The 25,769-nt window shown below is 47.5% G+C and overlaps 11 protein-coding genes across 13 annotated transcripts; 5 read left to right on the forward strand and 6 right to left on the reverse strand.

Annotated features, from left to right (window-relative positions):
* Positions 1-29: 29 nt before the first annotated feature.
* E1B28_005400 (uncharacterized protein) lies at positions 30-1,675 on the forward strand. 2 transcript variants are annotated; one of them, XM_043149959.1, is made up of 6 exons: positions 30-151; positions 210-614; positions 672-1,130; positions 1,189-1,261; positions 1,323-1,395; positions 1,449-1,675. In XM_043149959.1, exons 2-6 carry the CDS (start codon positions 600-602, stop codon positions 1,615-1,617), a joined length of 789 nt encoding a protein of 262 aa, XP_043011043.1. In that variant the 5' UTR covers positions 30-151; positions 210-599; the 3' UTR covers positions 1,618-1,675. The 2 variants fall into 2 exon arrangements, with proteins under 2 accessions (XP_043011043.1, XP_043011042.1); XM_043149958.1 differs by having other exon boundaries at positions 1,189-1,395.
* Positions 1,676-3,367, reverse strand: E1B28_005401 (uncharacterized protein). Its single transcript, XM_043149960.1, has 4 exons — positions 3,202-3,367; positions 2,336-3,138; positions 1,902-2,271; positions 1,676-1,853 (listed from the first exon to the last, which is right to left on the reverse strand). Exons 2-3 carry the CDS (start codon positions 2,975-2,977, stop codon positions 1,942-1,944), a joined length of 972 nt encoding a protein of 323 aa, XP_043011044.1. The 5' UTR covers positions 2,978-3,138; positions 3,202-3,367; the 3' UTR covers positions 1,676-1,853; positions 1,902-1,941.
* A 129-nt stretch (positions 3,368-3,496) lies between these two features.
* E1B28_005402 (uncharacterized protein) lies at positions 3,497-6,794 on the forward strand (the record flags this gene model as incomplete). Its single annotated transcript, XM_043149961.1, has 14 exons — positions 3,497-3,585; positions 3,642-3,754; positions 3,813-4,331; positions 4,385-4,748; positions 4,810-4,893; positions 4,951-5,001; positions 5,065-5,080; positions 5,146-5,159; positions 5,220-5,399; positions 5,462-5,652; positions 5,707-5,830; positions 5,897-6,090; positions 6,155-6,291; positions 6,353-6,794. Exons 3-14 carry the CDS (start codon positions 4,086-4,088, stop codon positions 6,792-6,794), a joined length of 2,043 nt encoding a protein of 680 aa, XP_043011045.1. The 5' UTR covers positions 3,497-3,585; positions 3,642-3,754; positions 3,813-4,085.
* Positions 6,795-6,917: 123 nt separating this feature from the next.
* Positions 6,918-8,211, reverse strand: E1B28_005403 (uncharacterized protein; the record flags this gene model as incomplete). Its single annotated transcript, XM_043149962.1, has 5 exons — positions 6,918-7,616; positions 7,669-7,695; positions 7,754-7,788; positions 7,857-7,912; positions 7,970-8,211. 5 exons carry the CDS (start codon positions 8,209-8,211, stop codon positions 6,918-6,920), a joined length of 1,059 nt encoding a protein of 352 aa, XP_043011046.1.
* Positions 8,212-8,422: 211 nt separating this feature from the next.
* Positions 8,423-9,153, reverse strand: E1B28_005404 (uncharacterized protein; the record flags this gene model as incomplete). The annotated part of the gene is made up of 5 exons (XM_043149963.1): positions 8,423-8,617; positions 8,669-8,833; positions 8,898-8,998; positions 9,054-9,072; positions 9,133-9,153. The coding sequence occupies 5 exons, from the start codon at positions 9,151-9,153 to the stop codon at positions 8,423-8,425; spliced, it is 501 nt and encodes a 166-aa protein (XP_043011047.1).
* A 2,568-nt stretch (positions 9,154-11,721) lies between these two features.
* Positions 11,722-12,673, reverse strand: E1B28_005405 (uncharacterized protein). Its single transcript, XM_043149964.1, has 4 exons — positions 12,635-12,673; positions 12,266-12,571; positions 11,962-12,209; positions 11,722-11,886 (listed from the first exon to the last, which is right to left on the reverse strand). The coding sequence occupies exons 1-4, from the start codon at positions 12,639-12,641 to the stop codon at positions 11,845-11,847; spliced, it is 603 nt and encodes a 200-aa protein (XP_043011048.1). The 5' UTR covers positions 12,642-12,673; the 3' UTR covers positions 11,722-11,844.
* A 286-nt stretch (positions 12,674-12,959) lies between these two features.
* E1B28_005406 (uncharacterized protein) lies at positions 12,960-14,054 on the forward strand (the record flags this gene model as incomplete). The annotated part of the gene is made up of 2 exons (XM_043149965.1): positions 12,960-13,748; positions 13,807-14,054. The coding sequence occupies exons 1-2, from the start codon at positions 12,989-12,991 to the stop codon at positions 14,052-14,054; spliced, it is 1,008 nt and encodes a 335-aa protein (XP_043011049.1). The 5' UTR covers positions 12,960-12,988.
* Positions 14,055-14,144: 90 nt separating this feature from the next.
* E1B28_005407 (uncharacterized protein) lies at positions 14,145-16,938 on the reverse strand (the record flags this gene model as incomplete). Its single annotated transcript, XM_043149966.1, has 14 exons — positions 16,810-16,938; positions 16,515-16,735; positions 16,113-16,464; positions 15,927-16,056; positions 15,677-15,868; positions 15,477-15,625; positions 15,309-15,424; positions 15,120-15,254; positions 14,899-15,065; positions 14,818-14,840; positions 14,675-14,756; positions 14,490-14,615; positions 14,290-14,433; positions 14,145-14,235 (listed from the first exon to the last, which is right to left on the reverse strand). Exons 3-14 carry the CDS (start codon positions 16,294-16,296, stop codon positions 14,145-14,147), a joined length of 1,539 nt encoding a protein of 512 aa, XP_043011050.1. The 5' UTR covers positions 16,297-16,464; positions 16,515-16,735; positions 16,810-16,938.
* A 170-nt stretch (positions 16,939-17,108) lies between these two features.
* On the forward strand, positions 17,109-20,859 carry E1B28_005408 (uncharacterized protein). 2 transcript variants are annotated; one of them, XM_043149968.1, is made up of 11 exons: positions 17,109-17,419; positions 17,474-17,629; positions 17,686-17,718; positions 17,775-17,784; positions 17,848-18,024; positions 18,080-18,154; positions 18,201-18,431; positions 18,493-19,156; positions 19,209-19,323; positions 19,374-19,507; positions 19,565-20,859. In XM_043149968.1, exons 3-11 carry the CDS (start codon positions 17,705-17,707, stop codon positions 20,761-20,763), a joined length of 2,619 nt encoding a protein of 872 aa, XP_043011052.1. In that variant the 5' UTR covers positions 17,109-17,419; positions 17,474-17,629; positions 17,686-17,704; the 3' UTR covers positions 20,764-20,859. The 2 variants fall into 2 exon arrangements, with proteins under 2 accessions (XP_043011052.1, XP_043011051.1); XM_043149967.1 differs by having other exon boundaries at positions 17,686-17,784.
* A 399-nt stretch (positions 20,860-21,258) lies between these two features.
* E1B28_005409 (uncharacterized protein) lies at positions 21,259-22,514 on the forward strand. The gene is made up of 5 exons (XM_043149969.1): positions 21,259-21,473; positions 21,525-21,647; positions 21,708-21,919; positions 21,976-22,089; positions 22,147-22,514. Exons 1-5 carry the CDS (start codon positions 21,332-21,334, stop codon positions 22,333-22,335), a joined length of 780 nt encoding a protein of 259 aa, XP_043011053.1. The 5' UTR covers positions 21,259-21,331; the 3' UTR covers positions 22,336-22,514.
* Positions 22,515-23,156: 642 nt separating this feature from the next.
* E1B28_005410 (uncharacterized protein) lies at positions 23,157-25,340 on the reverse strand (the record flags this gene model as incomplete). Its single annotated transcript, XM_043149970.1, has 13 exons — positions 23,157-23,183; positions 23,237-23,257; positions 23,324-23,523; positions 23,590-23,677; positions 23,753-24,264; positions 24,315-24,401; positions 24,457-24,493; positions 24,555-24,605; positions 24,660-24,697; positions 24,756-24,818; positions 24,870-24,930; positions 24,995-25,080; positions 25,139-25,340. The coding sequence occupies 13 exons, from the start codon at positions 25,338-25,340 to the stop codon at positions 23,157-23,159; spliced, it is 1,473 nt and encodes a 490-aa protein (XP_043011054.1).
* Between the last annotated feature and the right edge of the window lie 429 nt (positions 25,341-25,769).

Raw genomic sequence — 25,769 nt, forward strand, 5'->3', positions numbered from 1 at the left:
AGCTACGCCCTTACATAATTGATTTGTCGCCTCTCTGTGCCTCGCCACCATCATCGCGATTCGCAGCCTCACGGCCTCAGTACGTCTGAACTGAATTCAAGGATGTCCACGGCGAGTGCTCATGTATGAATGAACAGAGCAAGAGCTCATGGTAAGTACGCTTCTTGGTTCCGTAGTCAAGGGGAGTTCATCATACCTAATCTCTATAGTTTGGGTTTGACCTTGGCGATTCCGATCTATACCAGCACTATGTACCAGCACATGTTGGAGGCTTCAATAATATGTTCACCTTGAAGCTTGAGGGGAAGATATCACCACTCCACTTGATTTTTTTGGGTGCCCCTACGATTATGTCCGTTACAGCCGGTTTGCCCTTCACGATACGACCAGTTTGCCCTTCTGATTCATGACCACGATGCCGGTTTGCCCTTCACGTTCTCCCCTGGGTAGAATCTCACGGTGTGAGGCACTATTCAACTCGCAACTGCGAACTTTTTGACATGATTTGGTCATTTGATACACCTCATCGGGCTGTTGGTCCGGACTAATATAACACCAAGAAACAAGGGCGCGATGGTTGACAACTCTTTTCTCTTACCATGTCGGACAAGAAGGTATTATTTTCCAGTCTTTTCCCCCCCGAGGACATCCGAACTTATGATCATTTTCAGATCGCAATCATCACCGGTGCATCCAGTGGAATCGGCCTAGCAGCTTCAACCACCTTCCTCGCCTCTGACTGGAACGTCTTCGGCGTCGACTTGTCGCCCGCACCTGAATCGTTAATGTCCAACACGACCAACTTTAGCTTCCTCAAAGTTGACATTACTCAATCTGATGCGCCATCTCAAATCGTAGCCGCCGCGAAATCTGCTTTCAGTTCTTCTCGGATTGGTGCGTTGTTGAATGTTGCTGGAATTATGGATAAGCATGCTGGAGTGGATAAGCTACTGGACGCAGATTGGGAAAAGGTCATGGCGGTCAATTTGAACGCGCCTGTGAAGTTGATGAGGGAAGTTATCAATGATATGAAGGCCAATGGGGGTGGGAGTATTGTGAATGTGTGTAGCAAGGCGTCGGTTAGTGGGGCTGTTGCTGGTGCGGCATATACTGCGAGTAAACATGCATTGGTGCGTTTTGTTGTTCTCCATCTATCTCTTACCCATTGCTGACTATTAATTATGACAGTTCGGTATAACGAAGAACACGGCTTGGATGTACAAAGACGAGGGAATTCGGTGTAATGCTATCGCACCAGGAGGTGGTTTTGGCGATATCCTTTTTTCGTTCTTCGAATTCCCCCTCTAATATGAATTTCGCAGGGGTCATTGATACGAACATTGCGAAGAGCAGTCCACCAGAGACCTGGGATATGGCCGCCTATGCCAAAATCAAGTACGCCTCATTTACTTCTTTCAGATCACCTCCTGGTACTGATAGACATTGAGACCTATACATGATGTCTATGCCGACTTCTACAATTTGGCCCCGGAGAAATTTCCCAAGTCTTCTAATAGTGCGACTCATGCTGCAGTACTGCTTTTCTTGGCCTCTGATGCCAGTGCTGGTGTTAATGGAGTTCTTGTACCCGTTGACAGTGGTTGGAGCACGCTTTAGATAGAAAGTAGACGTTTGCATATCTTACTATTACACGTGTAAAAATACAGATACTTTGTCGAGGGACAGATAGAATCGTAGATGATTTTTTCTTCTGGGGTATAATTCTTCTAAGGGTATCAATGCTTTTTCCCCAAGTCTTCGATCAACGAGAGTTTCGAAGAGGGTATCCAGACTGAAAGAGAGCAGGAATTCGCGTTAAATATACGATGCAATAGCTTTGAGAGACAATATTTCTGTTGTGCTTCGTTAGCATCTGAATCGAAGAGAGGAAGGAACCATACCTATATAAAAGGGGCCATGCCGCTGCTACCCATTATCCTTTTAACCGTCAACCTTTGTGACTTTCATGGAGTGCTGATAAAACTTCTCCGAATCCAGACCTTCATTCTCAACTGTTGAAAGTTCACCCCCAGTCTTATCACGACGGTAGAACCCCGCTTTCCCGTTGAATAACGCGTAGATCATGTATTCTGCCGACTCCTCTGGTTGAATAGTGACCAGAGAAACAACGCCCTTGGCGAGGAGGTAAATCAACGGCCCAATAAAAGGCTTCTTTCGGAGGTCATCGAGAATGCCCTTGATCATCCCGGTATAAACGAACCCAGGATTGATATGGGTAATTCCAACTTTGGGGAAATGAGCAGAAAGTTGCTGTATACGTGAATGATTTTAGCAAAAAGCGCGAAGACATAGAACTAGGGAATCAGTGACCCACCTTGAACCCAACATCAGTATAAGCCGAAGCGACCACCGGACCCAATTTCCCAAAACTTCCCACTTCACTGCTCCTAAACTCAAAATCATCCCTATCCGTTCCCGGTACATCAACCTTTATACCCTTCTTTTGAGCACCCAAAATCGTCAAAACCCTCGAATCCGGTCCTAACAAACCCTTGGACAGTAACGCATAGGTCATCTGGAAGCGATGATAATACCGAATGCGCAACTGATAATCGTGGCCTTCCTCCGTGTCGTTCCGTTTGTTCTCTAGACTAACGTAGTTGGATGAGAACACGAGGTAGTCGATCTTGTGGTCGTTGGCGGTGAGGAGGTCAGAGACGGATTTGATGGCCGAGTCCGTAGAGGAGACGAGGGAGTAGTCGCATAGAACAAATTCCCGGAGGACGTCACCACTGCCAGACGGAGGGGGGATGCAACGTTCGAGGACTTTGAAAGATTCTTCTTTGTTACGCGCGAGGATAACGATGTGGATGTTGCCCTTTGCGTAGTACGACAGACGTTCAGCGATAGCGGCGCCAATTCCTCCTGAACCACCAACCAGCACAGCGATGGGGATGCCAGATGTGGGGAAAGAGAAGGAGGAGTTGAAAGATTTGGTTTCGGTGAGAGCAGGCATGCGAAGAGGTTATGATACATAATCAATCATTGTGGGCTTTTATGTTCTTCGGGAAGATATTCGAGTCAGAAACTCCAGTCAGGCCTCGGGAGCGAGAACATGGGACGGTTACGACCGTCGTGCCTTGATAAACCCAGATGATGATATTGAATCCGAAACACCTGAAAAAAGTCAATAGAAAGTAGGATCAACCGCAGCAGTCATATTTGATAGTCGAAGCGTACGGTTGAAGAAGGCCTGGTGACGGTCACCTCTTGTCGTGATGAGAACTAAACCCAGTTTTGAGAGTCGAGACTAGATTGCAGCAAGCTTTTCGCAAGCCTTTCTGAGGAGAGGGAACATTAAGCAAAAGAAAGCATTGGTCGCTCGAGTCGTAAAGGAAACCAGAAGAGAAGCGGGCGTCGTCTAAAAAAAGAACTGTCACTGTCACTTTATTTACTCGTAAATAACCGTTTTTGGCAATTTTACTACCGAAAAAAGGATCCCGTGACCGTGAAATTTGTCCCAGTTTATGGATCCCCCACATTTTGTCGCAATCTCGAATTTGAACCGCTGACTCTACTTCCATTCTCCCCGTTTTATCCTCTCCTAAATAGAGTCTTAAAGTGGTGAGCGTAACATGGGATCTGTTTACAACGTGTCCAGCTAACCAGGAAAATGGTAGAACTCGGCCATCATCATTTTGGCTGCAATATAGATTAACGACAGTTTTCATGAACGAAGAAAAGTAAGAGGAGTACTGAGAAAGGATAATGAAATATGCACGGCGTTGGTTGGGTCTGTTCTGGGTTTTTCTCTGGCCTGTTCGTGGACTGAAGGACGCGAACCAATGCAGGTTTACCATCGTCTTCGCAAGACAGCGGCCAGCGGGCAGGCACATCTCAAACTTCTGCGATTATAGAGAAGAAAAAAGCAGCACAACGCTACAGTGAACAGTGGCCCAAACGTGTGCCTTGCTATTTTTTCCTCCCGCATGCTCTTGTGCCTGCTCGAACATTTCCCATTTTGCGTAACTCAGCAGACCACTCCACACATTCAATATCCATAGCCCGGCCCGCAGGTCTTTCGATTTTCTCGTTAAAAAGAACACCTCGACAACTGGCTTCACATGATGATTTCCGTCACTGTCCTTTCGCTTCTGATATCAGCGCCCCTGGGCAGCCTGGTATGGGCTCGAGCACCAGCGGGGTTATGGGATGCCTTCAATTACGCACCTGCATCTAGAGTTGTAAGGCCTGTCACCGTACGCGGCGTCATGGGGTCTGTCTCAGGCGCGGATAACTTGCTCACAGGGAGTGGTATGGCTACGCTAGGTAGTCAAGGCTCATCAGTCACCTTGGATTTTGGGATCGAGGTGAGTTTGAACATCTCCCTTTTATTGCGTACGACTTCTAACTGCATGTACAGGTCGGCGGGCTCATCTCGATGACACTTCCCAACAGCACCTCATCCTTTTCCCTTTCGTTCACGGAATCACCTCAATTCATCTCAACCACCAGCTCGGACGATTCCAGTTTTCCGTCGTTTGATCAGACCTTCGACGGTATTCTGAAAGTCTCCTCTCGAGCGGGGTTATGGACACAACCGTCCGCAACACTTAGAGGTGGATTCCGATTCTTGACTATCATTTCAAATGTCAACAACTTGAGGTTATCGAATGTCACTTGCGCGATATCCTTTATGCCGCACATGGAGGATATGCGGAGTTATGCTGGCTACTTTTGGGCAAAGGATACGAGCGGCTTTCATGATGAGGATTTTCTGACAAAGCGTATGTGTCTTCCTCTTCGCTTCTGTTTTCCAGACTGAGATGAAGATTGGTTCCTTTGTAGTATGGTACGCTGGTGCATACACGGTTCAGACGAATACCGTACCGTTGAATACAGGAAGGAAGGTACCGTTTGCCGGGCGTGGAAGTACGACCTTATTTCTTCCTCTCTTTTCGTCGAACTTATCATACATTCACTCATTAGCATGGTTTAACAACGCAACACTCGGTGTGGATGGGCCTATTATTGTCGATGGTTCGTATTAAGCCTATTTCTAGGTTCCAATGTGAACTAACCGTATTCTTCAATCCTTTCCAGGTGCCAAACGAGACCGGTACTTCTTCTGATCATCCGAGCACTGACCCAGTTATTCATTGTGTTCTTCGCTGCCATGTTTAGTGCAGTATGGCCAGGTAAATCTGCATCCTGCATCCCTGTTTCTACCAACATACTAAAGCGTGAATTTCTAACAGGCGACATGGGAATTGCAGTGCCAACCCAATTCGTCTCAACAAATGACTTGCTTCCGACTCGAAACGCTTTACTCACGATGTTCAACGGTATGGACTCTCAAGGAGCTCTACCAGAATCTGGCCCTCCACTCAGTCAGAAAGGATCGGATACTTATCATGGGTGGACACTCATTGGGTGTTGTACGTGGTTTCTTCCCTCTTTTCCGGTTTGTTCTCTTACTGATGTCTTCAACCCACACCAGACAACTATCATCTATACACGGGCGATATCTCCACTATCAAAAATCTCTGGACGAATTACACCAGGGCGGTTGCGTACCTTGAAGGTAAGGTTGACCGTACGAAGGGGTTGATGAATGTGACTGGCCTTCGCGATTGGGCGAGATTAGGCGGTGGTGGGATCAATGCTGAAGGAAATGCGATTCTCTACCGCGTGGGTTCATTTAGCCCATCATGCTGTATGGTGACTTAACGAGCCGTATCATAGGTTTTAGTTACAGCTTCGGGACTCGCAAATGCCATAGGGGATGCCTCGTTAGCGGCAGCCTATGCAAAGAACGCTACGAATCTGAAACAGGCGTTCAATAAAGAATTTTGGATGGATGATGTCGGTACGTTAACATTTCGTCATCATTGTTTTACTCGTACTGAACAATGTCTTTGGCACTCGAAAACAGGCGTATACCGAGACAACTCGACTACAACTCTCGCACCCCAAGATGCCAACTCTCTCGCTGTCCTGTTCAACCTCACCCAAGAAGAGAACTGGAAAGCGAGGGTAAGCCAAGGTCTGACCAAGAATTGGCGTGATTTGGGACCTGAGCCACCTGAGTTACCGGATACGATTAGTCCTTTTATCAGTGGTTTCGAGGTACGGTCCACTAGAAGTTTCCAATTCACAGAGCTGAACCCCCCCTCCTCCCCTCTTCGTACAGCTTCAAGCGCACTTTGAAGCGAACCAACCGGAGAGAGCATTAGATTTGTTGCATCGAACATGGGGGTATATGCTATACACCAATTTAAGTGTGGAGAGTACGCTGTTGGAGGGGTTCACAGTTAACGGTTCGTTGTAGTACGTGTTTTTTTCTTCTTGTGTTATCTGCTCTTCTCTGACCGAGTATGACGGGGTGTAGCTACCGCTCTTACCGAGGTTACAACTACGACGCGGCCTATACCTCCCATGCACACGGATGGTCGTCTGCTCCCACTTCGACTCTAACAACTTACGTTTTGGGTCTCTCCGTTACTCAGCCGATGGGGAAAACGTGGGTTGTTGGGCCTGTTTTCGTTAAAGGAGTCGGTGAAAGTGGCGGGGTCAAGGGAGGGTTTGAGACTCCCTTGGGATCTTTTGGTGTTACTCTGCAATGGACGTTGGATGAAGATAGAGAGAACGTTGTGGGTGTTGAAGCGAATATAATGACGCCAGGAGGGACGAGCGGGGAGTTCGTTGTTCCTAGTGTCTTTTCTGGTGCTGGTGTCACGGTTAGCGTGGATGGGAAGGTGGTCAGCAGCACGAATGGAAGGCTGGCGTTAACTGGCGAGCAGCACGATGTTAAGGTTGTGAAGACAGGATAATGGCTGGGCGGGCTGAATTGACGGAAGAAAGTAACGCTCAAATCAGTACTATTTGTCCTACGAATTCCAACAACGATGTCTATAGCACCTAGCCACCACACAACACGAAAACATTCGGTTCGATTAAACAGTCACCAGAATTCGCGAAAAATATTCTCTTAAACCTTCCACGCCTTCCACCAGAGCACCAACATGAGCATCTGGCCTCACAACCACAACCCGTTTCACATCCCCCTCCTCAATCTTGTAATTCTTATACGCGAACCCTTCACAATCCTCCATAATACGACTTGCGCCGTTAGCACCCGGAAGCGGAGAAGCGGAGCGGGGATGAATGATAACACATTGTACGAGGCCGCGAGGGTACTTCAGCAAATGCTCGAGTACTGGCACAGGATCGTTTCTATGGCCATCGTAAATCAAGACCGTATGCGCGGTGGGTTCGAACACCTCGTACAAACTCGTCGTCCTATTACCATCCTCGACAAGTCCAGGCGCTTCCGGCGCTCGATCTCCAGCTTGTACTGTATCGTCCTGTCCAGCGCGATATGGATCCGCCTGCTCTTTCGGTTCGGTATACTTTTCGTCGTAAACAATGGAGCTACCGCGATAGTTGACACCAAACATGCGAATTTCAAAGCCTCTGCGCCACCCTTCTTCAGCGGTGGCGGATCCAAATGATGCTTGACCTTTGCGGAATAACTCTGTTGTTTTACCGAGCATGGAGGCAATAACGGGGAGTCGTTCTTCGGTGTAGCTATCTAAAAGGCTGACTGGAGAAAGGCCTCTTTGAACGAGTGCTAGTTTCCAACCGAGGTTGACCTATACACATTGATGGTGTTCAATGGAGAAAGGGTGAAGAAGAGCAACTTACAGCGTCTTGGACACTCGAATTCAGTCCCTACAGAGAGGTAAAATGTTCGCCTTGTGTTGAAGGGCACAAAGAATGAGAGACTGACCTGGCCTCCCATGGGACTATGAACATGAGCAGCATCTAAAACACACAGCATCGTCGGCGCCGGGAATTAAACGACCAATGATGAATCGATGAAAGATGCTCACCCCCAGCAATGAAGACCCTTCGTTCTCTAAATTTATCAGTCATCCGAATATTCAACCTGCGTGGCCACCCACCTCAGGAAATGAAAATCGCATGCACAAAATGGGTTACTTACCTCCACGTCCCCATATATATCAAGTCGCCGAATTCAATATCAGTTCTTCCCGTGATATCCTGGAACGCCTTGATAAATTCTCCTTTGCTTGACGATACCCTTTCTAAATCTACACGGTCCCCACCGATCGTGAAGGTGAAGCGGTCATCGCCGAATGATGCAGGTATGACAGTTGCCCTATGCGAGTCGTTTGATGGGTTCAAAGTCGAAACAAATTCGTAGTAAAACTCACATCCGGTCATGCGGGCTTCCCCATATTAACCAGTCCTAAGAAGAACCTATTCAGAACCCGCTTTCGAACAAGATGTGCAAGTGTAGTACCCTTTTCTCATTGAATGCGTTCTTAATTCGGATATCCCCTATGACGCCAATATCCTGATCCTCTGTGCTTCCTGCAAACTGAAGTCCAAGTTCGTTGCGGACTTGACTCTTCCCACCATCAGCACCAACAAGCTAAGAGAAGCGAGCCTCCTCAGGCACTTCTCCGCCGTCGGGAGTGTGCTTGACTAGATGGGCTACGATATAGTCGGGATGTTGCTCGAGCGACCGGAACTCCGTCCCGAGTTCTACCTCAACGTTGAATCGGTCCTTGAGGTGTGCACGGTAAATCTCTTCTTGAGCTCCTTGGCCTAAATAACGCGTGTTTATCTAGTTCGAAACCTTAGCAATTATTCAAACCTGGCAAGCAAATGAACAAACCCGGTAATATTCCGGCTTAGAATCCATTTCTACAGACATCTCCACAGTCTGAAGGGGCTGTGGGCCTTCTGGGGCGGAGTGAAATTTAAGAAGACTGGGAGGGAAAGCACGCCTTTCCATGTCAGACCAAATGTTGAATAGCTTGAGTAGTTCTTGGGTTCGAGGCTTTGATGGAAGAATGAAATCAGAGGAAAGACTGTGACGAACAATTGAGAGCGAGAGAAGGTACTTGGATTCCGGAACCGCGACTTCCAACAGCAAAAGTCGATTCCTTTCTGATGATCCGAACAGAAACACCGTTCGTAAGCAGAGATAGAGCAAGGGTAAGGCCTATCTCAATATCATTTAGCGTGTAGCAGCGAGCGAAATGCGGTCTCTGCCATACCTGTAGGCCCAGCACCGACCTATGAGGTGCACGTATTTCGTCAGCGTAGGATTGAACACAAGTGAGTTATGAAGCGTACAATAAGGACAGGTGGCTGCATCTGTTGGCTGCATCTGTTCGCGGGTCACTTTGGAGGCTTCAATGCTCCTGATACGAGGGATGTCTTGAAATGCTTTGGTATATATACCTCGAGATGGTAGCTTCGGCTATATATGAGTTGGGATGTGCACACTGACGACGATGCACGGCTCGGATAGTGTAACTGAAAGAGTGTGAACTCTTCTGTTCTAGGTGTAGCGGGTAGGGCCGACGCACTCCACTCGCCCCCACAAAGTGAATTGCCAGTTTCAAATCTCTCACTTTCATTCCCGTCAAGTGATGACTCGCGATGCCGATAGTTGACGCAATCGCACGGCGCAATAGGTTGAGGACGCGTAAGCCTCATACGCGGTTTCGGCATTGTGCTTCACACCACTAGAGAGTGTGTGCCACTGAGGGGCGCCATTCAACGGAGGGTGAATGGCAGGAGTTACAAACGTTCATAAAGTCAAGTGCGCTTCCCGCGTTTCTATCTGCCAGATGATGACGTTGACGAAACGAGATAGGTGTGTGCCGTAGGCTTAATCACTTCGTACATATCGTCGTCCTATTCCTCGCCGACAAACCCAGATGCTTCCGATACTCTGTCTCCAGCCCGCACTGTAGCATGGTATCCTGATACGAGACTGCCAGCTCTTCAAATCGTTATACCGTGGCAGGGATAAGAAACGTGGAACTTCGGAAGTATTTATCATATTTTCTTTCGTGGGTCCAACGATAGCCCTATCAACTTGACAACCCTAGACGGTTGTGCGTGTTGCCCCTTGCACTCTTGAGGACTCGAAGATGGGAAAAGCAAAAGGAAGTTGATGTCACACGTGACTCAGTAGAAGACGGACTCACGGAGTCCGGACCGAGGCAATTCAAAGACCTCGGCGTCGAATTGCCGGAACAATCTAACTTTTGTGAGTCAAAATGTACAGGCTACTAGTTTGATTCGACATAGAAGACGATCCACCTAAATGGCTACCAAAATACGAGAGAAACATTCTCAGCCTAAACCTTCCACGCCTTCCAACACAACACCGACATACGGCGCATCGGGTCTCACAACCACAATCCGTTTGGCATCCTCCGCGGCCCCTTTACTATCCTCCAAAACACGACTCGCCAATGTTGCACCTGGAAGCGGAGAAGAAGAATGTGGGTGAATGACAACGCTCTATACAAGGCCCTGGGGGTACATGGTGTATGTGGGCCAGCGAAGGCCCGCTGGCAGGTACGAGTCCGGACTCCGAGGTCACGACAGATGTATTACTGTCATCGACCCTGAAGTCGGAAAAACGGGGAAGTCGGAAAAGTGTGATATAGTGAGTGCTAGGCTAGGTTTTTGAGCAGATACACTATCAAAAAAGAAGGAGCGGGGTCTTATATGCACGCCTGACAATTTTCATGACGGGGGATGGGTTCCTCACTGAGTTGTGGCAGTAGCACAATGAGGGGTCAGTTTTCCGACCAAAAATCGAAGCGTGAAAATATTTCCTAATCAGGAAATCGGCCACTGCAGCACAAGTACTCATCAACCTCTTGCCGTTCTTGGTATGTTACGACCACAACATACTTCTCCATCTCACAGACACCCAGGACTACACCTATAACCATCTTACAAGTCCGTGGAGTCAGGTTTATATAATACACTCAGTTTTTTTCCTGTCATTCTGACCCTAGATTGTAGTGACTACTTCAGGTTCAGCTGGACATGCCATGGGCAGGGCTCTCAGCACAGTTATATATACCTATCAGGCTACCAGAATCTATTATCCTTGGATTTTTATGATTTTTTTTGAGTCTACACAGCCCATACCTGCAAATATCCTAGATTTTTGTGTTTTACACCCAAAAATTGTTTCTAGAGGGGAGGAAACATTCCTGTCAGATCTCAGATAATCTTCATTTGCTCCCCTTAGGACCCAACAATGAATTGTAATAGATTTCGGTGCCACCAGTCCACTCTGAATGTACCTAAATGAGGAAAAACTACCAAATTAAGGTCGTCCTCCCACAAGGACAGCCTCTATCAATGCAGCTTGCAACAAGAGCATTTAAAATGAATTTATAGGTCCCAGGTGCTCAAACAAAACTCTTATATACGAGATATTGACGATTCTTGGATGATTCATCAATGTGTATGATCGTGTCACATGTAATCACGTTGCCGGTCCGCGATTTCCGACTTCGCCGTGGGGCCACGTTTTCGACACCCCCTCATTAAAAAATTCATATCTCAACAGCATCACACCCTACCCACACGAAAATTGGCAGGCATATACCTCAAAAGGTATTCTATGCAACTGCATTGTATTTACAGGTTCTGGTATGTATTTTCTTAATTATATAAATATTTCTCCTTAGATTGCCGACTTCGGGGGCGATGACAGTAAGTGCACTTATTCTAGTAAAGAATTGGAGCTGTACATTACCTGCCACTCGGACGCTATAATTTTTTAGAAACCAGACTGACATAAGTATTGAGGATGAGGAAGCTACCTGTCGATACCTAATAACCGGATCAGCCGTACGTACGAGGATGGCGATATTTTTCGTTTCATATACGGGTTCCGCCAAGGTACAACAACTCGGACGATGGAATTCAAGCAGCCTCGGTGGACAACAAATTACAGCAGTCCACTAGGCCCTAGTATGTCATAACTGACAATTACTAAGATTATTAAAACAGGAGATCCATTAGTACTTAAACCATGGCTTCGTTCTGTCTGTGTTCTTCTCTAGATGGCTAGAAGTGGAGGCGTGTCAGCTCACAATCAAGAGGATCATAATATAGAAGAAATCTCACGAGGAATTTACTCACCAGCTTCAGTTTGTTGGTTGTGGACTCCACCGGTATCCTAGTTCCCGGGATCAAATGGCAAAAGAATCCCATTCTCTCTAACGGGAACTCTCCTTCTACCAAATAAATCATAGACAGAAAGGTGATTCCCGTCAATACTAACGGGCCTCTAAATTTTTCTAACACTGTATATGCACCGTATACAATGGTAAGAAAGTGAAATGGTGGCAAGGGCTGGGGTGAGGGAGAGTCTGAGGACCAGAAAAGGACTGAGAGGAATAAGGATGAGTGAAGAAGAACTTGGCAAGTATACGTGCAGACTTACAGACATGAATTGTAGTAGCTGCCCCGAAGTCGAGTGCCATCAACCAGGGGGCCAGAGGGATCTTTACGATTCCTATCGCTAGGATCAAAGAGAGCAGGTACATGATTTGGAGCAGATGGGATGATGTCGTGGGCTGTGCGGGGACATAATATTCGAGACTCATCCTAATGGAGGTATAAAGAAAGCTCCAGGCAAGTATTCGTTTCATTACCGAGGCTGCCACAGCCTCGGACTGTCTGGCGGCAGTGGTGATATTGTCCGAGTCTGATGCCCCAGTGGTGCGAGTCGCTATAGTAGGTTGAGGTTCTTTTTTAATGCCAGAGTCAGAAGGTAATTCATGAGAACAGCGGAGAGATCGGGTGGGCTCACCGCTCATGGAAGTTACGTTGGAGGATGTGGTTAGGAAGAGAGATGAAAATAGGGGGTGGTACCGATTCTCAGTCACGTTTACCACAAGCATCGCTGGGCGCCTCTTCAGACTGTAATAGTTTGTACGTTGCTACTACATGTACAAGTGATGCTCCTCAAATTCTTTAGATACGCCCTTGATTCTTCAGCGTTCGTCAACACGCATGATGTAGTAGAGCGCCGTTTTCGACAGCCGGGGCCGGGATTTCTGAAGTTGAAACACGACGGTGTGAGAGCAGTGCATTTCCAATTCAATTATAACTAATCATATACTTATAGCGCTCACCTCGACTGCGGACCCCTGTATCTTGAACCATGTCGGTCCACCTCCATCGCCTGAGCACAGACAACGCCTGGTTAATAAGTTTCAGCAACAATTTGCAAGCTCGACTTTCTCCTGGAGACATCACGTTAACCTTCCTCCTCGACCCCTGGCTCGACGGACCGGAAATAGATATTCACCCATGGTTCCTCACGCAATTTCACTCAGCCTCTAAACCTCCCCAGTTCCACAATTTCCCGAGCCTCGCAGAATTCCTTGCGTCGGATCCAAGAGGAGCGGTCGATGCCGTCATCATCACTTTCGAGGGAAACGATCATCTACACAAACCGACGATTGACGGTGTAGACGAAGACATTCCGTTTTTTGCTTTTTCGGGCGCTGCGAAGAAGCTAAGGGCGTGGGGCAGGAGATACATCTACGAAATTCCAAAAGACCCAGGATGTCTCGATGTAGGCAAGCAGATGTCCGAATTCGAGAGCAAAGTTGGTTCACGAAGAGCAGATTGGGCCGCACGAAAAGAGTTCTACGAGAAACTTGATATCAATCTCAGTTTCGTAGCAACATCTGCATCACGTTGGGAAGACCTGGTGCAAGATCTAATCCGCGGCGCGCTCGTTATATCCTTTTCGAAAGGCTCTGAGGCTGAGAGAGGTGCTCTCCTATATCAGCCTCACTCAACGCCGTTGAAGGATATTGCGGCCTGGAAAACCCGGCAAGAGTCGTCCCACAAGAACGTCGACGTCTTCGCTTTCCTAGCTGGATGGGACGTTGTTCGATTTCCATGGTTGCTAGGTAAGAAGTTAGGGTCCTTCCCTCTTGTCGCAGCTCACGCCGGAATTAACAATAATAGGCGGTCCTTCCACGAATGGTGGTGGCCCCGATAATGGCAAAATTGTCCAATTGTTATCTTCCCAGTACTGGTTGCGAACGCACGACGAGGAAACCTTGATGAGCGGTCTTGTTCGTTTGTTCAATAGAAGGGAGGTTTGGTCAAAGGAAAGAGCCGAAGCCGAGATCCCGGAGAGTAATACAAAACTCCTTGATTTGGATCCGGGAGAAATATTGTCGATACCAATGCAGGCCGCTGAACCTGCATGATTCAACTTCCGGTGCGCTGGTTTGAGGAGGAATTCCCTTCAATTTTATCATACGTTCCCTGTTAGTCTACCCGAATAATTTCATGCGAAACTACATCCCGAGACCCAGGGTCGCTTGCCTGATTAATTGAGTAGCCTTATCACTGCGCGGCTTAATCTCCATAGGGAATGGCGCGAATTGCCTGGAGGTTCGAAATATGGTTAAACATTTTATTGGAAGATTGAACATCACGTACTGAGCGAAGACAACTTTATGTTTTGGGACAAAGTCAATCTCAATACCGTTCTCATCCTTAACCTTGCTGAGCTCAAGCGCAGCCAATATTGTGGCCATCGCTAGCCACAAACTCACGTCGGCCAAGAATCGACCTGGACATACCCTGTTTGGTTGTCCGTCAGGGGTCGAAAGGCGACTCGGAGAGAAAGTGAGGATAACCTTCGTCCGTAACCCCAGCCAGCGTTGAAGTACGGCTCCTCATGTCCACCCTGTGCTTTGGGGAGGAAACGTTCGGGGCGAAATTCGGTTGGATTCTTGTAGACATTTTCATCCAAACTCATGCCTCTATTTTCATCGCGACAGACATCAGCAAGCCCCATTCATAATATTGAGAGAAGTATTACCTAGCGTTAGGGAAAATGACCGCTCCTTTAGGAATGAACATCCCTCTGTAGATGTCGTCCTGGGTGGCTCGATGAGGTATCGCTTCGAAAAAGGCAGATTAGGGCCGGTCTGAAGTTGTCGTTGATGTTAATAGGTAACAAACCGAAATGAAGTGCTGGATACCATCTAGTCAACTTCTCTGTGAGTGCGGTCACAAACGTCGACCAAGCTCAACAGCACGAACCTCAAAACCTCCTGCAGAACATTCTCGATATAAGGTAGTGAACCCCGGTCAGTGTATTCAGGTAATCTCTCGGTCCCAATCACCCGATCGATTTCTTCCTGAGCTTTATGCTGTTTTTCAGGGTTGAGGACCATGCAAAGGAGAAAAGTCATGAGACTCGAAAGGGACTGTTGCTCGAATAAGATCTCCTATTCGCAAGGAATGAAGTTATTAAAAAATACCGTGTCAACGCCCGCCAGAAAGGCTGTGGCTCCGCTAGTTTTGATATCTTCGATGTCTTGCTCGTATTCCGGGGATTTGGGGTCGAGGTCCTGGAGCTGAGACGCGAGGAAGGAATGCGGAGCAATCCCTTGTGACTGAAACCGAAACAAATCAGTCGAATAGGTCTTGGTTAGCTGTTACGAACGGACCATTTCGTCTAAAACGAATTCATAGGGATAATCATAGACTACTTGGATTCTCGGGCGGCTCTTCAGAGCATATATGTGGTGGTACGTCCCAGGAAACCACGATGGCATATGTTTGACTGTAGTTTGGTCAAGAGGCTAAGAGTGATAAAGAGAAAGGGAAGAACGCACGCCAGGGGAAAAGGTCGACGGGGGTGCTCCCGACAGCTCCAGCATGAATGATAACATTCTCTAACGCAGATCCAATCTTGAGGAATCGGTCATCTTCAGCTGTGATTCTGTGACCGTAGACTGCACTCGTGATAACAGTGGTGGTGAACCTGAGTCAGGGTCGGTGACCTTCAACGTCGAGGCGAAGGATGAAAACGTACCTGTACAGATTGGGTGCCAGCCGCTCAATAGGTTCTTCTATCAAATTCTTTACAAGTAAACGGGATTCTTCCAGTTGGATCGGCATGAAAACGAAGCTTTCTTGACGACTGAAATATTGCTGGAAAGCTTTCCTGATCTTGAGGAATTGTTTCCCATATGGTAAAAACCCGAGCTGCCGACCCAGTCCCATCCTAGATAAAAACAAGAGTGAATTTTGACAGCGAATTGAGGTGTGGGGAGAGAACGCACGTATCGGCAACGGGGAAAGGAGGCCGACAACTGTAATACTGACTTCTCTTTTCCAATAGTTCATGAGCTGCCTTCGTACTGTTCAAGACGATAATCGTGCGATTGAACACTTTGAGAAGCATAACGTCCCCTGTGGTAGATGATCTTGAGTATTCTCGCAAGTTTACGAATAGATGATTGACGTACCGTATGTTTTAGACCATTCATAGAAGGTTTCTCCGATCAATTCCTGAGGCATCATACGAACATGGCCGATAAGTGGCTCTGCAGTGGGACCAGGAGGAAGGTTCTTGTGAGATCGACGTAGTAATGTCCATACACACGATGTAATCACCACCGTGAAAATGAGAATGGTTGGAGGTGACAACATGGATGATGGGGGGGATGAAAGCCTTCAGGAATTCACAAGTTCCCACCTCAGATTGGTAAAACATATATATCTTCCCGGAAACCCGTGTGTGTATTGATTGTTAATTTGAACTAGGCGAAACAGTGACAGTGATGGGAGATTCTTGGACTGCAAGACCCGTGACCGTATCTGATAACTGCGTGTTTCGACGTTGAAAGTGAAAAAGAGGTGCTCCATACCTTCTACTGGTCGTTACGCGATGCCTGGATGACTCGTTACTACCAAAGATGCTCGGTCTCACGACGTTGGATCCGGAGTTGCAGACTCGGAGCTGGTATTACATCCATCGGAGTCCTGCTACCCTGGCCGAATTCCATACCGCTGACTTAGTTCATCAACGCGACCTGCCAAAGTTGATGAATATCGCACATCACTACCTAGCTGCACCGTCACTGCATCACTGTGAAGGTTCCACCGTGCCAAAGAGCAGAATGAGCCAGAAACGTTATGGGGTCAGGTGTATAAACAGCTTACCATGGAAACTGGAGTGCCCAACACCAAGATTCATTCATTGATTGAATTTAGAGCCGCTGGTTTGCCTGTTTGCACACAAGTCTTCCCAAATTTAAAAGCCGATTCTGGCAAAGGAAAAGCAAGTGGCAGCGGAAAACAAAGCGGCTCGTGAGAATATGAAGCCATATGTAGATTCCGGGCCCGAGCTCTCCGACGGACCTATTATTACCGTCACGGTTGATCATGATCACGCTACGCTCTGTATGTTCAACTGTACATTTGCAAATTTGAGCTTAGGGCTGAAAAGTTCGCTCATATAGTTTCTGAGAAACGGTGCAATGATATTGTATCAGCTAGACTTCAACGCGATTTGGTAATCCTGTGTTTTGAACGTTTCTCACACTTCCTGTACAGCTACCCGTCTTCTGAATTCTACTCAGCTCGTTTGAGGCCGGATGAACGCCTCGGACAAGTCATGACTTCTTTGGAACGCCCTCAGGATTCTGGACAATCCTGCCCGATTCAAACTATCCAAGATCTCCAAGAACTTATCTCTTCACCTAATCCTCTTGAAAGTCTTCTAAGGCTCGACGATTCTTCTGCCCCATTTGTGGTGGAACTACTGTACAAGGTACATCGTGAATCCAGACATCCGTTCTGGCTCCGTTACTAATATATTTCATAGGAATTGCAAGAACCTGGTCTAGAAGATGACTACCGGAAACGATGTATGAAGTATCTCAAAGCGATGGGCAAGCGATTCCATGCCCTACCTTCCTCGCTATTCTTAAACACAATAAAAAGGAACGGGAATCACGCACTTACTGGTGGAGGGTTCGCTGTAAGATTATCATGTTCTTGGAACACGGCCAGCAATCGCTCACGACCATTTTTCAGGACATATACAAGGGGAAAGATGGTGACACGGAGGTGTGTTTGAAGGTTTTACGAGTACACATGACAGAGACTGAAGGAAAGAGAAAAAGGATCATTGCGGTACGTCTCATCAAATTGTATCTCTGCAACCTTAGGACTTATTTATCGCTCTTCCGACGCTAGGATTTCTGTCGAGAGGCATTGATATGGACCCAACTACGTCATTCAAATGTTCTTCCTCTCCTAGGCGTGAACACAGAACTATTTCCCTCCTGCTTTTGCCTTGTCTCTCCGTGGATGGAAAACGGAGACATCGTATCATTTTTGAAAATGAATCCCAATCATGACAAGTTGCAGCCAGTATGTTCTGTTCGTGACCGCCTCGACAACTCGCTTGCTGACGGGTGTGGAATAGATCTGCGAAATCATGGCTGGTCTGGAATACCTTCATACACTGTCACCCCCGATAGCGCACGGTGACATCAAAGGCGTAAGTTTCTGCATATTTTTAACCACCCTTCTTAATCCGATTGTAGGCAAATATTCTAGTAGACGAAGAACATCACTGTCGCCTTGCTGACTTTGGGTTGGCAGCGATAAGTGCTGAGACAATGACAATGATTCATACGACGACCGGCGTCATCAAGGGCTCGATTCGCTGGATGGCACCCGAATTATACGCATTTGCGACTGGGACCGTTGAGAAGAATGCGAAGGAAGACAGAACCCCTCGAGATATTTACGCTTTCGCATGCACAGTGCTCGAGGTGCGTCTCTGTAGCATCATAAAGAGGGAATATACCTGCTTACATTCTTGTTATGAACCAGATGTTGACGGGGAAACCTCCTTTTTCCAATCTTATTGATGCAGCTGTCATCTACCAAGTCAGTGTTCGCCGGATTAGACCAGAGAGACCTTCCGAAGGCTGGTGTCCCAACCACATATGGAACCTCGTCGAGTCATGTTGGGATGAGGACCCGTTAAAACGACCTAGAGCGAAGGCCCTGCACATGTACCTGCAGCAGTTAATGCTCTCAGGTAATCCTGACCCTGGAGATCCTGGTTTTATTGGGTATTTCCAACCGGAAGGATTTGGAACACTTGCCTCAGCCGAACCTGATTATGACACGATTGAATCCGACCACCCGCCCGAATCCTATGTTTTACCACCGCAAAGTCCTAAAGTACTTTCTCCCTTGCCACTGAAACTCCCACAAACCTTCAATTCTGAAGGGATTGCAGAGGCTGAAGACATACCATCACCCACTTCCCCTTCCGCCAGTCAATACGTTGCCGAGTTTTTCAGACTCAATGAACGTCTTCTCAAAGAAGCTGTCGACAACACCAGTTCCTATGGTCAAAATATGCCTGGTAGGGGTATACCGGACCCATGTGAATATGTTCGGACTGCCTGCGAGGGACTGCACAAATATTCGGATGTTTTCGTGGGTGCCTTGGAAGTCATTGCGAGGTTGCATCCCTTCATAGGAGGTACGCGTGGTCTTTCCTAAATCTAGTCTATTGGTCTTATGGTGTTTCGCAGTCACGATAGTAGCGTTCAAACTCAGCATAGTCTGGCTTTACGACAAGCAAATCCATGACAAGGACGTTATAGATCTAATGATACAGATCCACCGAACGATGGCGTTGTTTCTAAGGTTATCTCTCTGTTTTTCATTCCTTCCGACAGATATTAACACGGATCTAGACTTCGGAAACTATCGAATCCAGAAGACCGAGGGACTGACGGTCAAACACTTTGGGACCGTTTACAGGACCTACTCGTCATCCTCACCACGGTCATCGAACAGGCTGGGGCGGCAATAGAAGCGTTTGCTCGTGGTATGTTCTCGGCTTATCAGACTTTCGCGAATAGCGACCGCTGACCACAGGCTCCAGGCTCAATTACTTTGGAACGTGTTACTCTCTATTCTGGGAAGTTCTCTCAGTTCCAGGAAGCCTTACGACGCGCGTTTTCTTACCATCCTGCCTTATCTGACCCTTCATTCACTCTACAGTCTTTTGCTACGAATGGCGAAAGCTCTCAACGCGAAGAACATTGGAACACACGGATAGACAACCTAGTATCCCAGTTCCGGGCGCTCCCGTCTATTGCTAAGGAAGATACCTATCTTCCGGTGGGGGTTCCAGCATCGCGTGATCCCTCATATACTTCGAGTCAAGGGACACGTCAGCGACGCCGACGCCGACACTCTAACCCGCAGCAATGGAACCATGAGGAACCGCCTACGTTGCTGTCTTCCTCTCCATCCGAATCCCATCTACCCGGTTCCTTTGGAGCATATGTTGACAATTCCCTCGGAGAACGTCTTCTTAGTGCTAGGACCTTACCTCCCTCTTCGTCCGAATTCCACCTAGTTCATGACGACTATGGTGATGGGGAAGAAGTCAGGAGAACTCTAGCCGGGACCAGAGGTTACGATGGAACCAACTACCTTGTTGGAGAACCCCTTTACCCGCAAGCAAGCGTGGGAGGTACCGTTGCCTCTTTCCACGGCCCCTCCAAGACTTCTACACCATTCATCTCCCCACCACCCGCACACCGAGTGACTACTTTCTTGATATTGAACCCATTACTATCGGCGAATACGACACTTCTCACGTTCGATTTCGCTGACGACAGTTTCAAACCAGGAGTCCAAAGCTTTCCACCCCCGACTCTATCTTCTCTAAACCATCCCAGCTTACAGGGTCAGGCTACGCATGTAGAAGTTTCTGCGATGAGGCTGGTTTTTGATGACAATGACTTCGTGGTACCTCCTTCTACCATCGGGTTATCCCATTTAGATGTCAGAGGCTTTGCTTGGTATGGCGGTGTAGTGCGAGTTATGGACGTGTTGAGGGAACTTTATTGGGCTCTGAACTGTCGGATATCTCATGCGGATTGGGCTAACCTTCCGGATAGACAGCAGAAACGAGTCAGTCGGGCCTTTAGCGACAGATTGACACGTGCACCTCAACCCCGAAAAGTGGAGGGTGACGGTGTGAAGAAGGTGGATTATCTAGCTAGAAAGACGAAGTTTCGGGGTTTGGTCGAGGTTGAGCGGAAAAAGTTCCAAGTGGTGTTGGAGGGGTAGCCTGAATACTTAAGTTATATCAGTCAGATAAAGATATTGGCCATGTACAAATTCAAAACATGGAGTCAAATGTAAACTATTTTAAAATCGTGTTTCTATGAACTACAGCTCTTGAATCACAATTCAAGCATATGGTACAGATTACAGTAACATAGTGTATGTGGGCCAGCGAAGTCCGAGGTCACGACGGATGTAAGTGCATCCGAGTCTAGGATCAGACAGCCGCCTAGTAAGACCGTATACACCGCAATAATCCAATACTATATGTATTTTGCAAAAAGATGGCACTCCTACGAGATATATAGACGGGCACAATATCGATGAGTTCGTGCGATGTAATCCTAATCCAGATTCTAGGCCTAAGCCTTGTTAAGTATGTCTCTCCAGTTCGCTCAAACTTTGGTTGACTTGCAATCTACTCTACAAGTTGAACGAGCCCCGATGTTTGCCACGTGACGTTGGCGGTTGCTTGCTAATAACCAAACAATACCACACAATGCATCCCTTGATGAGCGAGTTTCAGTCTATACAAAGTCTATAACTCTCGTCCACCACCTTCTACTTCACGATGGCCAACGCACCCAAACTTTCCAACACCGGTCGCCTCGGCAATATTCCTCTCCCGCCTCCCACAACTCTCCAAAATGACAAGATCCCTCCTCAAGATAAGGAGACCGCGGTCCATTCTCTTAGCGCGTTCGACCGTTATCGTGCATTTCAATGATTTTCTCTGCTCCAGGGCGCCCTGACTTGCATTCTAGTAACTCACACCAACCCTAACTTGCCGAATCACGTTGATGCCACGGGCGTGGTTTCAGCAGACACGTACAAGTCCCAAGTAATACTCTATAATTACTTGCAATCGTTCCAAGGAGACCAGCCACGTAAGTATATGCTACCCAAAGTCAACGTGAATCGAGTCGCCTCACCTTATCTCTGTCCAGCCCCTTGGTACGCTGGTCTCGCAAAAGCAGACGCAATCGCCGAGTTGCGCGATATGATTAAGGCATTAGTGGAGGGTTCTAAGAAATCAGACGCTGCATTCAGCTTATTAGAGGGTCGTCTCAAAGGTGTGGAAGATACGTTGGAACGGGTGGAAGACACCGTTAAACAGACGAATCTCTCTCTAACCAGGATGCATATCTCTATGCTGAAAGTGAGTTGTTTGTTGGGTCGGGTTGTTCTTGTCTGTCAACTTACCATTTCACATAGAGACAGAACTTTACTGTGGACCCAGCTGAACTGGTTCAAGTACCCTTCCCAGATGGGACGGATCCGTGGGGCAAGGATGTCAAAGTGTCTGTTGAGAAGATGCATGGGACAGGGGTGTGTAGTGTTTGTTCCCTATGTAATCCATGTTATACTCACTAATATCTCTTTCAGAGATGGCAACGCACTGTCCAAGAAATGGAGATGGAGAACCTTCCTCCTCTCAACTCCATCGCTGCTATTGGGCAACTATCCTCCAAGCAGCTTGCTGGTTATGTGGAAGGGTACTATAGTGGCTTGCACGGGGATGCATTGAACAAAGACAAGAAGCAACTTGTTCAGTGGGCTGTGGGACGTAAGTAAATAGGTTTCTACCTTTTGTTTCGCTTTTCTTTCATCGTTGTACATGTGCAAATACAAATCTGTATCTTTCTTATCCATTATCACTTCTAGCAGTTCCAATAGCAGTTGACAGTGTTTGGGGATTTCCATCTCGTAACTCTTACAGCAAGGAAACCTCTCGAAATCCACGTCAAACCCAGCTTATACTCATTCCCTTCTTTCTCGTCCTTAGACTCTGCAAAGAGTTTCCTCCGAGTGATTGATCGATTCCCGCGTTTCGGCCCGATCGAATCCTCACAGTGTGATGGGGAGTTGTGCAGCGTTCTATCTCGCTGGCCTTACTCCCTCCCGGCTACAAGGCAATTCTTTGCTGTACTTCCTATCAATATCGTTCTTCAACCCGGTAGTATTGGGTGGGCGCAGCAGGCTGGTACGGATTTGGAGGTGGGGTTTCCAACATGACAAGACAGTGGAGCAATAGCCTACAATACTTATACCAGTCAGTTCTTGTTGTAAACATGGCATGTATTTTGGCTATCTACAATTCAGAAACATCGAGTCAAATGTGTAAACTAGTGGTTTCCTACAAACTACACTTCTTGAGTCACAGTTTGGTGTCGGGGCATACGGTACAGATTACAGTAGTGAACTAATCCGGGTTGACTAGGGTAAATAAATAAGAGGTAAACGAATGCAGTTTTTGGTTCTCCGAATGGACGTAAATATGGATGGGAATAAATATCAAAGGTGAGGAGGCAGTGAACAACACGACAGGCTGTATACAAATAATGAAGCAAGCAATCGAATGGGAAGCGTACAACAACAACATCCTGACAGAGATATCAAAACTCCAATCGCGATTCCATATTCTATAGAACAAGTCAAAAACGTTGACACAATCCGCATAGCAAAAACCGCTTACCAAAGGCTTATGGCTGGAAATCTAATCAAGGGTCAACAAGCCATTCAGTCAGTGCATAACTATACGGAAAGCGAAAGCGCGGCTCACCTGAGGATCCTGGAAATTGTTGATCTCCAATTCCCCTTTGGTGTCCCCCTCAGGAGGCGCTTTTCTCCCTTTTATTTTTCTCCACCATTTTTTCTTTTTCTTATATTGCATGTTCGCCTCGTGCATCCTCATGAGCCTGTCATGCAGCGTATGGCTCAGCTTGGTCATGAAATCGTTTAAAGTCGGGTGAGGATCAGCGCCTAAAACAAAAAGCAAGTAACAGAGTCAACGATTAGGGGAAACCCCAGTACGGAAAAGAAACTTACTCAGGATCTCCGCCAACGCCTGTGTCATCGAAGCTCCGCTCAAATCTTCCCAAGCGAATTGACTATCCTTACATGATCCCAAGGATATCTAGGGGATTTCGGGGGGTTCGGGGGCTTGTCAGTAATCGCGAGCGGGGGGGGGGGGGGGAAGACGGCTACTCACCACATCGGCCAACGGTCGTCTCACCAATGCGCTCTTCCCGCTCCCAAACGTCGGTCTCCTGCTCGTAATAGGCGAAGGGTACGAGCGACACTCTCCAGTACAGAACTCTGCAACAGGAGACTCGCATACAAAAAGCCCTTCTTGTCCAGGCCGATCGTCAAACCACGGCGTATAACTCGACTTGATGGTGCTCGTAGATTGTCGTCGTCTGTCTTTGGTCACGGATCCCGTCCGTTGTTTTTGGTTTTTATCGAGAGAGATAGCTCGAAGGGCTCTTGTTGCGGGAGATTGAGGAGCAGGTAAGGATGAAGATGAGGTGGTGGATGAGCTGGAGGTGGACCGTGAATGCTCTGCGGTGAATTCGACGAGGTGGGATGCGGGAGTTGGAGGTAAAGGTGGGCGGGGTTGTTCTGAAAGATGGTCGATGGAAGTCTTGCGGGTTTTGACGATGTTGTTGCTCATTCGACTAGTCTGGTGTATTGTACGATTGACCAGCGCTGCGTTCCTGCGAACTGCAAGGAAGTTTAGTGTTTGCACTGGGAATGATAGACGAGTGATGTACCATTGGCATACCACTTCGAATCGCTTCTCCGACGGCCTTTCGATATCCATGGAACGTAAACTCGGTTACAGCGGAAATGCTTGAGATCTTTGATGCACGATCAGAAGATGGAAACATCAAGACCATAGATGTGAACGCTTACCGAGCAGTGACGCCGAGTGACAGGAGTCGAAGATCGCCTGTGTGTTAAATTGAGGAAACGTCGAACCTGGAGAGGGAACAACGACAGGGAAAACGTACGACGAGGTGGGATTTCGGTGGCAGGCTGTCGACCAGAATCGTTCTCAGCACCTGAAGGTCAACTCGTTAGTAAGCGTAGATTCCAAGTAGGCGAAAGAGACGTACATCATCTTTAATCAGTTTACCGTCGCACGGGATGATGCCTGCATGATTTCCGGTCAGCACCTTGCAGGTAATAAGAGAATAGGAAAGGTCAGCTACATTCGTCCATCCCATCTTCTTCCTTGTTATCCTTATTCTGTTCTTGCGTCGCATGTCCAGCATCTATCAACGGATAAGTGAGTGGCCACCAATGTCAAGAAGAAAATGCCTCACAATGGAAGAAGAAACGATCTCCGGCAACAGCGTCTTTAACCAGGTTCATCATTTCCTCGATCTGACAAACATTCCAGATTCAGTATCTGGATGATATTGTGCCCTATAAAACCGGTGATCCTGACCATATTGTCGTGCGTTGGTTGCTTCTGCTTCGCGTCCTTGGTATCCACCAGAGTTACGATGTCCTTGGGAAGATAGCCGTAGTTATCTGAATAACAGGGTCAACCAAGCAACACGGCGAGAAAAAAGTGCAAATGTGTACGCACCAATGAGAAGATCCTTCATAACGGCGACATCTCTATGTGGCCCCTTCAATGCACCTTCGGACCCCTGCACTCCAATGAGCAAAGCTCTCTTCTTCGGCTTCTCAGCAACCGATTCTAGTGGAGTCGTGACCGTTGGAATATTGACTTGAATTTTGGCTCGGTCTCGACGAATGGGAAGAGCTGGAAGACGGATAATCTTCATGGTCGATGGTGGGGCTCTTTCCCTCAGAGTCGTGGTTGGTCACTAGAGAAGAAGTTACTAAGCCTACCTGGTGCAAGTTTATGTTATACATACCTGCGCCCTCGCTTAGTCTTCCAAGCAATCCGTCAGGAACTACCCCCGGTATCTAATTGTTTGAGCACAATGTGACAGCCGGCGCCCAAGGCGGTTCAGAATACGATAAGGCGCGAAGCGCTTATGGAGGCGTCCTCGGAGGTGTAAATTTTTGAGGAAAGTAAACGTGCTGCCAGTGCAAGGATAAGTGTAGAGACGGAAGAGAGCCTGTGAGTTTTATAATGAGGATCTAGCGCTCAGCACTGCCAATGTGATGAAAGATGTCAAAAGAAAACGCACCACGCTCTGACCGGCTTAACTATTTTTGGGCGTGATTTTCCCATAGGACTTCGGTGC

Source organism: Marasmius oreades, chromosome 3 (genome assembly GCF_018924745.1).
Source record: "Marasmius oreades isolate 03SP1 chromosome 3, whole genome shotgun sequence".
Taxonomy (NCBI): Eukaryota; Fungi; Basidiomycota; class Agaricomycetes; order Agaricales; family Marasmiaceae; genus Marasmius; species Marasmius oreades.

Bases quoted from the DNA above. Each gene is read 5' to 3' on its own strand.
- E1B28_005405 (XM_043149964.1), bottom strand. The intron at 12,210-12,265 runs GTAAGTCTGCAC...TATTCCTCTCAG, and splicing joins AGCTACTACAATTCATGTCT to TCCTTTTCTGGTCCTCAGAC. The intron at 11,887-11,961 runs GTGAGTAAATTC...CTCCACTTCTAG, and splicing joins CAACCAACAAACTGAAGCTG to CCATCTAGAGAAGAACACAG.
- E1B28_005409 (XM_043149969.1), top strand. From the start codon at position 21,332: ATGGCCAACGCACCCAAACTTTCCAACACCGGTCGCCTCGGCAATATT. The intron at 21,474-21,524 runs GTGCATTTCAAT...CTTGCATTCTAG, and splicing joins TAGCGCGTTCGACCGTTATC to TAACTCACACCAACCCTAAC. The intron at 21,920-21,975 runs GTGAGTTGTTTG...CATTTCACATAG, and splicing joins TGCATATCTCTATGCTGAAA to AGACAGAACTTTACTGTGGA.
- E1B28_005408 (XM_043149967.1), top strand. From the start codon at position 17,264: ATGACTTCTTTGGAACGCCCTCAGGATTCTGGACAATCCTGCCCGATT. The intron at 17,630-17,685 runs GTAAGATTATCA...ACCATTTTTCAG, and splicing joins TTACTGGTGGAGGGTTCGCT to GACATATACAAGGGGAAAGA. The intron at 17,785-17,847 runs GTACGTCTCATC...TTCCGACGCTAG, and splicing joins AGAGAAAAAGGATCATTGCG to GATTTCTGTCGAGAGGCATT.
- E1B28_005400 (XM_043149959.1), top strand. The intron at 1,131-1,188 runs GTGCGTTTTGTT...TAATTATGACAG, and splicing joins CTGCGAGTAAACATGCATTG to TTCGGTATAACGAAGAACAC. The intron at 1,262-1,322 runs GTGGTTTTGGCG...TGAATTTCGCAG, and splicing joins TAATGCTATCGCACCAGGAG to GGGTCATTGATACGAACATT.
- E1B28_005401 (XM_043149960.1), bottom strand. From the start codon at position 2,977: ATGCCTGCTCTCACCGAAACCAAATCTTTCAACTCCTCCTTCTCTTTC. The intron at 2,272-2,335 runs GTGGGTCACTGA...TCACGTATACAG, and splicing joins ATACTGATGTTGGGTTCAAG to CAACTTTCTGCTCATTTCCC.